At 44.5% G+C, this 13,085-nt stretch overlaps 1 protein-coding gene across 1 annotated transcript in view; it reads right to left on the bottom strand.

Moving 5' to 3' along the window:
- LOC306943156 (solute carrier family 22 member 4-like) overlaps positions 1 to 9,997 on the bottom strand; it is a gene marked incomplete at both ends in the record, with an annotated part of 11,651 nt that extends 1,654 nt beyond the window's left edge. Inside the window, 9 exons of the mRNA XM_079529357.1 lie at positions 745 to 959; positions 1,837 to 1,937; positions 2,304 to 2,445; positions 4,356 to 4,527; positions 6,085 to 6,239; positions 6,501 to 6,604; positions 7,242 to 7,341; positions 9,696 to 9,757; positions 9,842 to 9,997. Of these exons, the coding sequence (XP_079385483.1) occupies positions 745 to 959; positions 1,837 to 1,937; positions 2,304 to 2,445; positions 4,356 to 4,527; positions 6,085 to 6,239; positions 6,501 to 6,604; positions 7,242 to 7,341; positions 9,696 to 9,757; positions 9,842 to 9,997 (1,207 nt within the window). The remainder of the gene's footprint in view (positions 1 to 744; positions 960 to 1,836; positions 1,938 to 2,303; positions 2,446 to 4,355; positions 4,528 to 6,084; positions 6,240 to 6,500; positions 6,605 to 7,241; positions 7,342 to 9,695; positions 9,758 to 9,841) is intronic.
- Between the last annotated feature and the right edge of the window lie 3,088 nt (positions 9,998 to 13,085).

Below are 13,085 nucleotides of genomic sequence, written 5' to 3' on the forward strand. Positions count from 1 at the left end.
GTCGTCGACATACAACAAAATACAACATTTCCAGAGCAATAAACAAAAACAGAACAGAAAACAGCAACATTTCCTCATCGCGTGATGTATAGCGCATGTTTAAAAAACAGTTGTAGACAGAGAGATAAACACATCTAAACATCTTCCCCAACATCACAAGGACCACGGAGACCTCAGACAGGTCTGGAGGAGAAACATCTTATTTTTATGTTTTTTGCTTTTTACTTTTTGGCTTTCGCCTTTATTTTATATTTTTGAGGGGCGCTAGCCCCTCCTATATACAGGCTTAATGTTTGTCTTGTCTAGACAAACATTAAAAACGCCATTGACAATGGGCAGAGTTTAATGTTTGTTTTGTCACCAACACAAACATTAAATGCCATTTTAATGAACAGAGTGTAATGTTTGGTCTGTTACTGCTCAAATCGTCCTCGATGTTGTAAGATGATAAGAGCGCCCCTCACTTCACACGGGTGTGAGTTTTATAGAGGAATAGACAGTAAGTAGGCTGACAGGAAATGGGGAGAGAGATGCCTTTACTGCAGGTTACATGCAGTAACCAGAGCGACCTCTCCGAGATGTCTGGAGGAGATACAACATCTAAAACATCAACTAAGCATCTTCCCCAACATCACCAGCACCAGAGTGACCACAGACATATTCTAAACACCTAAGCGTGCACGCGTGCGTGCGTGCGTGCGCGCGTGCGCGCGCGCGTGCGTGCGTGCGTGCGTGCGTGCGTACCATCAGGGAGGGTCTTCAGCAGCAGCAGCAGCAGACCACTCAGCAGCAGGCTGGAGGGCAGCAGGGCGCGGCGCGGAGCGTACAGCATCACGAACCACATGACGCTGTAGCTGACGAACTCCGTGGCCCCGGACACCATGCAGTTGATGTAGGGGTCGCCGTCCATGTTGGGCGTGTTCAGAGACATCCCGTAGTACGTCATGGAGATCACTATCCTATAGACGGACAGAGAAACCCTTTATACGTCAGAGGCAGAGCCCTGCACTTCCGCTTGACTTGCGCCTGATGCTGGACACACAGGGAACTCCAACGAACTGCAGCGGCCAATGAGGTCGCTCCAACGAACTGCAGCGGCCGTTGTTTTTTTTAACAACGGTGGTATTGTTTTTTGACAGGTTTAATGTTTGTCTTTAGTTCAATGTTTGTTTTGTAAACGCAGATGTTGTTGTGAATGTGTGTGTGTAGCAGCGAACAATAGCCACTACACTAAAGATGCGATCGACAACAACGGGAGGTAAGAATAAATCTATCGCGACTAGCAACTGGACCGCGGAGGGCCGTCAAACACAGGATCTTTTTTTATAATTAGGCGGGATGATTTAGATCGCGAGTTATTAACGTTTTAAGATTTTCGTTGTCGTCGGCTAAACAGGCAGGGAACATTTTCGATGACGTGTCACTGTCGTGCAACACCGAGGATTGCGCAACAAGCACATCTAGGCTGTGGAGCGATGCGACCGGTTTTGATATCACTAATTTGACACAGATTAATCAATCTCCGTCTCGGGCACATGACCATGCACTTGGCGGTGATTTACGTCATGGGCCATTAAACTGTTAATGGCATTTAATGTTTGTGTTGGCACCATTTATTTTACATCACCTAATCAACATGAGTTAGACTTTAATATATTAGCGCCCCTCACTTCACACGGGTGTGATCGCTGTGTACCACAGTATGATGTTGATGATCCCATCATGTTGTGTTGTGTAGTGTGTACGGTGTGCGTGCGTGCGTAAGTGTGTGTGTGTGTGTGTGTGTGTGTGTGTGTGTGTGTGTGTGTGTGTGTGTGTGTGTGTGTGTGTGTGTACCACAGTATGACGTTGATGCTCATCATGTTTCTGATGTTGGAGGTTCTGACGAGGTCCAGCCAGGAGTAACTGTGCCTGTCTGTAGGACCAGACTCTGCCTTCTGCGCGCACGCACACGCACACGCACACGCACACACACACACACACACACACACACACACACACACACACACACACACACACACACACACACAGAGTTTGTGATGTAAGACATAGATAGGTTTTCAGTTCACGTCCTAGATAGGTTAGGACGTGAAAAGGACGTGAAAGTGAGTGAAAGCCTCCGTAACAAGTCAGTCGACAGAAAATAACCAATCTACAAGATCACAGATCACTGCATCACGACAAGCACGTAGATCTCTGTACCTGTCGGTCCGTGTCCCCTTTATGCCCATATATGGAGTTATGTGTCAGCCCAGCCTTGTGTGCATGCGTGCGTGTGTGTGCGCGTGCGTGCGTGCGTGTACTTGGATCAAACCGACGTCTTCCACTTTGAAGATGACCTCGGGTGCCATCACTCCGTTCTTCTTCGCTGCAGCCCTGAGAATAAGCTCCGCCTCCTCGATGCGGCCCTGAGCCAATAGCCAGCGAGGAGACTCTGGGATGTACCTATAGCCATTGGACAGGACACGTGTCAGTCATCTTACAGAGACAGAAAGGGAGGGTCGCCAATGGCTTCCACCAAGCACCCAGAACCGCGCAAGAACAGAGCAGTTGTTTTCCATCAGATGCACTTGTTTTTAAAGGGGAATTTCTCCCTAAACCTTTTTTTTACAAAAGTAAGTAGGGGAGCTGAAGCAGCAGAAGGAGCTGGAGCTGCTGCTGGAGGGGTCTAACTCTAGAACTCCTATTCAATCGCGCAATTGTTTTTTGTTTACATCTGTTCTAGATGATGTGACAGCAACACTCCATGCATTGTTGACACTGCACTCTTCCTGGTCTACGTCTAGGACAAATAAAGAGGATGGTGCACGGAGGTGTGGCCCGGTCTCCTGCGGGAGGTTTGCACATGCTCAGTGTAAACAGGTACTGCGATGATGGAGTGTTCCAGCAGAGGTGCTAGAGGTGCATGAAAGTTGCTGACCCTGAACTGAAATAATAAAAAGGATATCACAAAAAGAGAATAGTACAAAGTTGATTTTGTTTTTATTTTAAAAAGTATATCAATTTCATAACTGTGGAAAAAATGTTGTGTATAACAGACTGAAAGATAAAGGACATGTACATTTACTAAATGTTAATGTTTTTGTATATTTTCTTTTGTGGATTTTCCATGTTCTTTAATTAGTACATGTGTCAAACTTTTATTTTTGTGAAATGACAAAGAAACATGGATACTGTTCATTCAAGTGCTGTGGATGATATAAAACATTTGAAAAGGGAAGGGTGACTGCTGTTTAATTCTCAACTGTTCTGGATCTCATTATTTACATCACAAGTTATGAGCTTTCTACCTCCGTGCACCATCCTCTTTATTTGTTCTAGGTCTACGTGAGCTGGTGTTAGACCCCTCCAGGAGCAGCTCCAGCTCCAGCCCCAGCCCCAGCTCCCCTATATCTTTATTTATTTTTTAATATTTTTTTTGGTCAATATACATAATTATCAACTTACTTTTGTAAAATTAATAATTAATATAATAATTTAAATATAATGTAGTCGCTATGCCACACTGCTGTTGTACCCTACTGGTCCTTGAGAGTTGTAATGAACACAGGTAAATGTCTTCTTATCCCTGGAGTCCTGAGACCTAACCCCACACCCTGTGTTTGTTGACTGGGGTACCTCAGATCTCTGTTGGGTCATACTCTTTTTGTCCATCTACACCTGCATGTCTTTGCAACGCATCGCGGGTCTGCGTGCGACGTGGAATCACACTACAAGTAGCAGTTTCACTGTACCGCCAACACTGTTTGTAATGTTTGGAAAAGTGCTATCGACCAAATTATCATGACATCATCACAACCAAAGTGTTATTGCCAGGTAGATAACACTGGCAGCCACTGGCAGTATATTATAATATCAACCTTATATCTGGAAGAACGGGACTTAATAATACATTGTTTTGTTATAAATATCCACAAGTTGACAAACCAGACATAGCTAAGCCCGGATGGCTTGATTCCAGGCTTATGATAACTTGTATTGATATTTTCGGAAATCTCTATGGGATAAACGGATGGGTTTTCTTACCGATTAGTCTGACCGATTACTAACACTATCCCAAACCCGAGACAGAGACAGAGGGACATAGAGGGACAGAGACAGAGGGACAGAGACACTCACCACAGAGGGACATACATAGAGGGACAGAGACAGAGGGACATAGAGGGACAGAGACACTCACCACAGAGGGACAGACATAGAGGGACAGAGACAGAGGGACATAGAGAGAAAGAGGGACATAGAGGGACAGAGACAGAGGGACATAGAGGGACAGAGACAGAGGGACATAGAGGGACAGAGACAGAGGGACATAGAGGGACAGAGACAGAGGGACATAGAGGGACAGAGCCACTCACCACCACAGAGGGACATAGAGCAGGCCAGGCAGGGACAGAGCCAGCAGCAGCCATCTCCAGCTCCTGATGCTCCAGGCGAACAGAGGCAGGACGGTGTAGCCCAGAGCGTAGGCGTACGGTATTCCAATCGCCCCGAACAGGATCCTCGCCCTGCTCGTCAGCAGCTCAAACCCTGGGCAAGGCAAGGCAAGGCAAGGCAAGGCAAGGCAAGGCAAGGCAAGGCAAGGCAAGGCAAGGCAAGGCAAAGCAGGTAAGGTAAGGCAGCTTTTATTTATTTTTCCTTTCTTTTATTCAGAGTTTATGCAGGGAAGCACGTTGAGAGCAAGCTCTCTTTCAAGGATGTCCCGATCATCCCAGCATATAAAACACAATACATAGCCTACAGTATATAGGCCTAATGGAGTAACATTTGAACCACATCACAACATCACAGATGCAAATAAATATAGTGTAGTATAAGTACTATAAGCCACTCATCTGGGCCACAGCAGTGTACTATAGTACATCACACGCCGCGCGTACCCAGCATGAAGCCACAGCAGGGTACTATAGTATATCACACGCGTACCCAGTATGAAGCCACAGCAGGGTACTATAGTACATCACACGCGTACCCAGTATGAAGCCACAGCAGTGTACTATAGTACATCACACGCGTACCCAGTATGAAGCCACAGCAGGGTACTATAGTATATCACACGCGTACCCAGTATGAAGCCACAGCAGGGTACTATAGTACATCACACGCATACCCAGTATGAAGCCACAGCAGGGTACTATAGTATATCACACGCGTACCCAGTATGAAGCCACAGCAGTGTACTATAGTACATCACACGCGTACCCAGTATGAAGCCACAGCAGGGTACTATAGTATACAAGTAAGACGCGCGAACGCGGGAAGCGAACGCAGCTCGTGAATTGCAAAAACAACAATTAGAATAAATTACGTAATTTTTTAAGGTTTTTTTAAGTTCTCTTTTTTTTGTTTAAGATTTTTCTTAAGTTAATTTTTTTTTAAGTTAAGTTTTTCCTTAAAGCTTTTCCTTTTTAAGTTTTTTTTTTTTTTTTTAAGTTAAGTTTTTTTTTAAGTTAAGTTTTTCCTTAAAGCTTTTCCTTTTTAAGGTTTTTTTTTTTTTTTTTAAGTTAAGTTTTTTTTTAAGTTAAGTTTTTTGTGTGTGCGCGTTTTTCCTTTAAGTTTTTTTTTTAAGTTAAGTTTTTTTTTAAGTTAAGTTTTTTTTTAAGTTAAGTTTTTTGTGTGTGCGTTTTTCCTTTTTAAGTATTTTTTTTAAGTTACGTTTTTTTTTAAGTTAAGTTTTTTGTGTGTGTGTGTGCGTGCATGCGTGCGTGCGTGTGTGTGTGTGCGTGCGTGCATGTGTGTGTGTGTTTTTGTGTGTGATACAGCTGCGCCCTCTGGTGGTGGGCGGGTGGTGTTACAGCGTGACACACACACACACAGACAGACAGACACACACACACACAGACGTGATCTGCTGGGTCTCATAGTAAATGCTCACTGCGTTCGCAATCACACGCGTACCCAGTATGAAGCCACAGCAGTGTACTATAGTATAGTACATCACACGCGTACCCAGTATGAAGCCACAGCAGGGTACTATAGTATATCACACGCGTACCCAGTATGAAGCCACAGCAGGGTACTATAGTATATCACACGCGTACCCAGTATGAAGCCACAGCAGGGTACTATAGTACATCACACGCGTACCCAGTATGAAGCCACAGCAGTACTTGGCGATGGCTCCCATGGCCACGATGAAGTACATCACACAGAACATCTCCCAGCTGGTGGAGGCCGCCTGGACAACGCTGAACACCGTCTGGATCGCCATGGAGACGAAGAACGCGACACGCCTACCATGCCTATGTGTGGACATTTAGAAGATGACCTGGATATAGTGTGTAGCACACCTACAGTACACACACACACAACAAGAGAAGCACTCAACAAACACATACAGTATGTCCCTGTAACTACAATAGACAGACAGACAGACAGACAGACAGACAGACAGACAGGTATCCAGACAGACAGACAGACAGACAGACAGACAGACAGACAGACAGACAGACAGACAGACAGACAGACAGACAGACAGACAGACAGACAGACAGACAGGTTACCTGTCAGACAGGTATCCAGACAGACAGGATCCTCCCAGAATTCCCAGGAAGAAGACGGTCATGGTGAACGGTGCCTTCCAGCCGTCCTCACACACCAGAGACCACTGTGAACACACACGCACGCACACGCACACGCACACACAGTCGCACGCACACACACACACACAGTCGCACGCACGCACGCACGCACGCACGCACGCACGCACGCACGCACGCACGCACGCACGCACGCACGCACCATTTTCAATATCAGTAGTGAAACTAGCAGATCTATAAGCTTGTACAAAACATCTTCAGATGGGGGTCCACGCCACGGCCAAATAAAGACCAACTTGGGGGTCCTGGACTTTAAAGGGACATTTCACTGCTGGAAGTAACTGCAATCACTCAATGTTATTTGTAGTAGACAGTAGCACCATTTAAAATAATGTAGTGTAGTCTGTTTGTTGAACTTGTTTGACTCGATTGCTGAATTCCTACAATGACCATAATGCTTTGCTGCACTGCTCCTCCTTGTGGAGAGGGTGAGGGCTGTCTTACTGAGACAACATGTAGTCCAAGAAGGAGGTGAGACCAATACTAAAATATCTAAAAACACATAAAACCACACATAAAACCCCAGGAAAGTGTTGAATTGTGTTCTAAACATCATTCAAATAAGAGCTGGTTGCAAAAGGGGTGAAGTGGCCCTTTAAGGTTACTCAGTAAATGTAGGCTATGTCCAGATGATTGACCTCTGACCTCAGTGACGATGGTGGAGGAGTATCTTTCTGATCCAAACACCCAGCCGTCAACACAGCCCTCAGTCTGGTTGCCATGGAAACCACCTCCTTGTTTGTACCTGCAACGTAAACACAATGGTTGCGATAGACTATATCAAATAAATAACGGTAGTGGGTCGCACACACCAAGACTGCAGTTCAAAACATTTATTAAAGGACCAAGCAGTCCTGAAAGGACTTGTTAAAGGACCAAGCAGTCCTTTATTGGATTTGTAGTTATTTTTCTTTCCGCCAAAAATAGCAGTTCTGGCTGAAACGTGCAGTCGGTTTTCGCGAAATTTGGAGATATGGTAGAGGGCCATGCCAAACGGTGAGGATGCGAAGCCCACAACCATTGGCCAAAGGGTGGCGCTATATTGACAATGCAAACTTTAACCAGGCATAGCTCATGAACCGTTTGACCGTCGACTTTTGACCTCTGACGTCTAGATCACCCACCATTTTGAATTATATGAAAATCAATTAAAATGCATCTCCTCCCAGGATCTTTGATCAAAATGCACGAAAACTTCTACACATGAACTTTGGACCTATACGGACATGGGAAAGTATAGTACGTTTTTTTAAGTGAGAGAATGAAGGTTTTATGAGCCAATGCAAATTGCCGTTTTGTGAAATGTTGTCTTTACTTTGTTCTGTTGTAGTGCCTGTGGCTTTGCTGACCTCTGTTGGTCTAAAGTGCCTCACCTGTCAATCACCTGAGAGTTCTGGCTGCCACACCCTGTGTCAGCTGTTCTTGATTAGTTGCAGGCTATATAAGAGGACTTGTGGCCAGCAGCTTATTGTCTCCCAAACACCCAAACTGAACAGTTGTGTTCCCTTTTTGTTGCTGTTATTAGTTAAGTTTCAGATGGGCTGTATTCTTGTCCATCAGTCCCTGTTTTGCAATGCAGGATTTTAAATAAATGTGTAATATCTTTGTAAACTTTTGATCTGACTTTGTGTCCTTTTATGTTAGCACTTGGTTGAGCCAAGTTTAAAGGGCCGTAACAATGCTAGAAACTGATTTGTTTAGTGGGAAACATGTATAAAGAACTTGATCCTGATCAAATCAGGTTCTTTACTCATGAATTGATAGATTATTTGATGTTGTACAACAGTGATTTTGAATCAGTTCAGGTTTTTTGTGTCCTGAAAGGATTCCCTTGCATGGATGGTTCTGGTACCGGATGGTACCCAGACCTGGCGAGCCGACCCGTAACTCTGAACCCCCCTTCACCCACAAATGTGGTAATCTGGTTCTCCAAATTGGAGAAAAGGGACTGCTTTCCCTGAACTGAATAGGAACTGAACTGGGACTTTTCAAGTCAACAACTTAAAGTGGGCCCCATTTGTTTGTTTTTCATGAATGTTCAAAGCTGTTTATTTTCTCTGAAGTTTAATAATAATTTTTCAGTTAACCTTTAATCCCTGTTTCAGACTCATTTAATTGGTTTTCACTCATTGAGCTCCTCATCCGAATCTGGTATATTTTGTGGTTTATACGCAGTCAATTCATAAATCTTTATACCCACCTTATCATTAGTTATCCTTGTGCAACTTGCTACAAAAACACTGAATGATTTTGCTTGTTAGCTCGGTAGGTAGAGCTCTTGCCTTTGCAACACAAGGTCATGGGTTCAAATCTGGGCACCGCCAACTCTGTGTATGAGTCTTTAAGAACCCTTACCTGCCCCCACTATAAAAAACCGACCCCGTCACAATTCCATGGTCTTTTTCTCAAGTTTAGTCTTCCATGTTTCTTGTGCATATTATTCTTATTGCCTTCCTGCTTGGTCCTGCCTTATCGCTGCTTGCAGCGATTTGTTTCTAGTTTCATTTTGAAATTTGAACAAGGGACAAACGTTTGGGCTATTCAGCCTTCACCAGTACTGATGAAGGTACTTCTAGTGGAACGGTTATCGAATTGTCTTATATTGACCTTATAAACAGTTTAATATCGGTATGACTTTACCCACTCATTTGATAATCATAGCCCGATGTTGGGGCTCTGGCTCATGGACTATTACTGTTTTTTTTTCATAGATAGATAGATACAGTAGATAGATAGATAGATAGATAGATAGATAGATAGATAGTCAACAGGAAACGGGGAGATAGATGGGGAGACGCACAGTAAAGTCAGGACCGCTAAGGCCTCACTCACACCTAAGACACACGCAAGACACACTTGTGTCCTGTGTGTCCTGTGTGTCCTGTGTGTCATGGCCGCCTCAATGCATTTCCAATGGGAGTCACATGGTTTGAAGACACAACCTTGACACAAGGTTGTGTCATGAAACCATGTGACTCATGACACACAGGACACAAGTGTGTCTTACGTGCAGTGAGGCCTTAGGCCGGCCCAGGACTATTACTGCAGGGATTTCTTTAAGCTATACCATAAATGTAAACGTGCGTCTGTTATACGTACCTGGAGCAGCGGCTGAGCATGAGCACCCCTTTCACCTCCTCCAGAGGGAAGGAGTGGTTTAGCTCCAAACTGAAGGAGGGAGAGGAGGAGGAAGAGGAGGAGGAAGAGGATGAGGAGGAGGAGAAGTTGGAGTCCCCGTCCAGGGCAGGGAGGCGGCAGCGGTGAGGAGGGATGTCCGCCAGGAACACCATGGCTATGCCCACGTAGCCATTACTGATCACGCTCAGGCTGAGCAGCACAAACACCGTCTTCTCAAACACCCCCCAGCGGCCCAGGAAGGACACGGCATCCTCGTAGTCCATCGCTATATTATCATTAAAGGAACACAGGTCATCAATGAGTTCGTACCAGGGGTCATCAATGAGTTCGTACCAGGGGTCATCAATGAGTTCGTACCAGGGGTCATCAATGAGTTCGTACCAGGGGTCATCAATGAGTTCGTACCAGGGGTCATCAATGAGTTTGTACGCGGACAAATGTGTCCGTGGCAAAAATGTGGTATTGTCCGTGCAGGCAATGTTTTAGATTTTCTGTTTTACACATTACAATGTTCTTATTTTGACCCTAAGATCCAATTACTGAATCTTCAGACTGACACTTATTATATCTAGAATATGTCATAGTCCATCACCACACACACACACACACACACACACACACACACACACACACACACACACACACACACACACACACACACACACACACACACACACACACACACACACACACACACACACACACACACACACACACACACACACACACACACACAGTTTTAATTTCCGTGATAGTCAGTGTGCCATATATAATTATGACACCACATCAAAATTAAATATTCCCATCTGATTTTGATTGTCCATATAGGATACACATAACCTTTAGAAATGTTTTCTTTCACATCAGGATGTAATGATCATTAAACTCAGAGCAATAACCTCAACTATCTCCCAGAATCCCTCCCCAGTCATGAGTTAGGAGTGTGAATGAATGTACAATTATGTGCAGGATGTAATTTGTAGATGTGAGTAGATTTAATTGTATTTATTTATTTATTTTTTAAAGAAAAACATCTCTCTCACACGTATGCCAGTGATCACCCTCCCTGTGCCAAGTTGCCTACCCCCTGGTTAAACAGAATTTAAAAAAATGTCTTCTAAATCATGACAGTTTTCTACATCAGTGGTGCTCAATATTTCATGTCAAGGACCCCCATCTGAAAATACGTTGTTCCAGGGACGCCCCCGGAAGCAACGATTTGAGTAAAAACGTTCGCTCTGAAAGAATATATATTCAAAGATTTGCGCCACATTTTTAAAAAATAAATAAAAAAATAGCAGATCTACAAGCGCGGCACTCAGTGCGCTTGTAGATGTATGAGCTTGTATGAGCTTGTAGATCTGCTGTTTTTCAATAGCTAAAGTAGAACATGATGCTTTAAAACACCAAAAGGGGTTTCCCGTCCAGAATGTTAAAAGTACCCAAATGAGGAGAAGAAACATTTGGCCGGAGGTCGACTCACCTCAGACGACTGCAGTCAGACACCCTGATGATGCATCGATTCGTCAGCCTGTTGTTCTGACACACAGCCTTCCGAGGAAATGTCAAAATCAACACGCTTTTTTTCTCCCTCAGCCCAGAAATGATTAACATCGTCTTCTACTGATTGAACAATTCCTGCTCGGTTTTAAACTCGACCGGAGAGAGCGGAGTCAGTCCACATATCGTTGTCGTCAGGGCGGAAACCCTGTATCTCCATTTTTCAACTCTCTACCTTTTTCCTAAAATGAATATACCCTACTGACCAGTGTTGTTTTTGGCAGCAGTTTTAGTCATATTTTAGTCAACGGGAAAGTTTTAGTCTTCAGAATGAAAATACATCGCATGGATGCAACTGGGACGTATCCTCAGTGATGTATCCCAAGGTCATCAGGGTTTCGGGTCTCGCTAACATCATACCCCTCACTCGGGTGACCCAGCCGGGGTGATCAAGTCCCGACTTACGTCCCAGTAGCTACCCTCGATCAGACCCACTAGGGAAAGACCAGGGCCACACAATCCGTTGGAACCACTCCGGAACTACTATTCAGGGCAGCGGTGGCCGAACGGTTTGCGGAGCGGTCTTGTTATCGGAAGGTCGCCAGTTCGAAGCCCCGGACCGGCACGTTAAAATTACCACCGCTGAAGTGCCCTTGAGCAAGGCATTGAACCACTACCATGAAATGTTCTATGAGCAGGGTCTGGCTGTAAACAAGCATCTCGAGCTTAGTCCATTCACCCTGGGTAAACAAAGAACTTTGCTTTGCTTTTTATGCCGGGACTGAGAGGTACAATTCTGGCATGTGGAGGGACTAGGCTCTGTCCGGGCCCCTCCTACGTCTCACCAGTCTAGTGTTAGTCGACTAAATATCATAAGATTTTGGTCAACTAAATATACAGTTGATTTAGTCGACTAAAATGTATTTTGGCGGGCCTTGAGTTTTACCCTTGCAGAAAATAGCCGATCTACAAGCTCACAACACGCTGTGACGCGCTGTGAGCTTGTAGATCTGCTATTTTCAGCATGCAACCAAGTGTAAAATGTCTTGTGTCTTACTTATACTGGATCTCTTGTCCACTAGTCCCTTGCAAACATTTTAGTCTAGTTTTTATTTTGTTGACGAAATTGTCAATTTCATTTAGTTTCCATTTAGTTTTCCTCAGTGCAAAAAGGTAGTCGACGAACAATTTCCTATAGTATCAGTCGACGAAATCAACACTGGTATACTGACCTACTCGGCAAGTGTCACACAAAAGCAGCAGAGATAGCCGATCTAAAAGCTCACCACGACACGTCACAGCACAGTATCAGCGACGCACAGCTTGTAGGATGAAGAATAGGACATTGATTTACCACAATAAAAAACTAACAAAGGAAAAACAATCAATAAAGAAAGTGTATAAATGTGGAGATAGGTGGTTTCTCCCTGAAGGCAATGTCCCTGGTACAGCATGTCCCTGGAAACCTACCAATGTATATGACTGATTTACTCTCTCCTGAGTGAAGAGAAATGTAGTAACATGTTTTAACATGCGTTTAACATGCGTTTTAACATGCAGAGACACCAACGTTTCGGACAGATAATACTGCCTTCTTCAGGGTGATGATTTACTCTCCTTCGGGAGACAAAAATAAAGAAACCTTGAACCTTGAACTACTTGTACATCAAGCTGCCTCACGCTACAGAAACAGGAGATAGGCTCCTACCCTATGGGCCTCATGGCTCGGCAAGGCTACTTACTTTACTTTTATCATTAGCAGATCCGCAAGGCCCCTCGGTGCCCAATGGGGCAGGGCAGGGCTCATCAATATCTTCGTACGCCAGTGTAGCAGAGTGGCTCAGAGCCTCA

The sequence above is a fragment of the Electrona antarctica genome (genome assembly GCF_951216825.1).
Source record: "Electrona antarctica genome assembly, chromosome: 19".
Classification (NCBI taxonomy): Eukaryota; Metazoa; Chordata; class Actinopteri; order Myctophiformes; family Myctophidae; genus Electrona; species Electrona antarctica.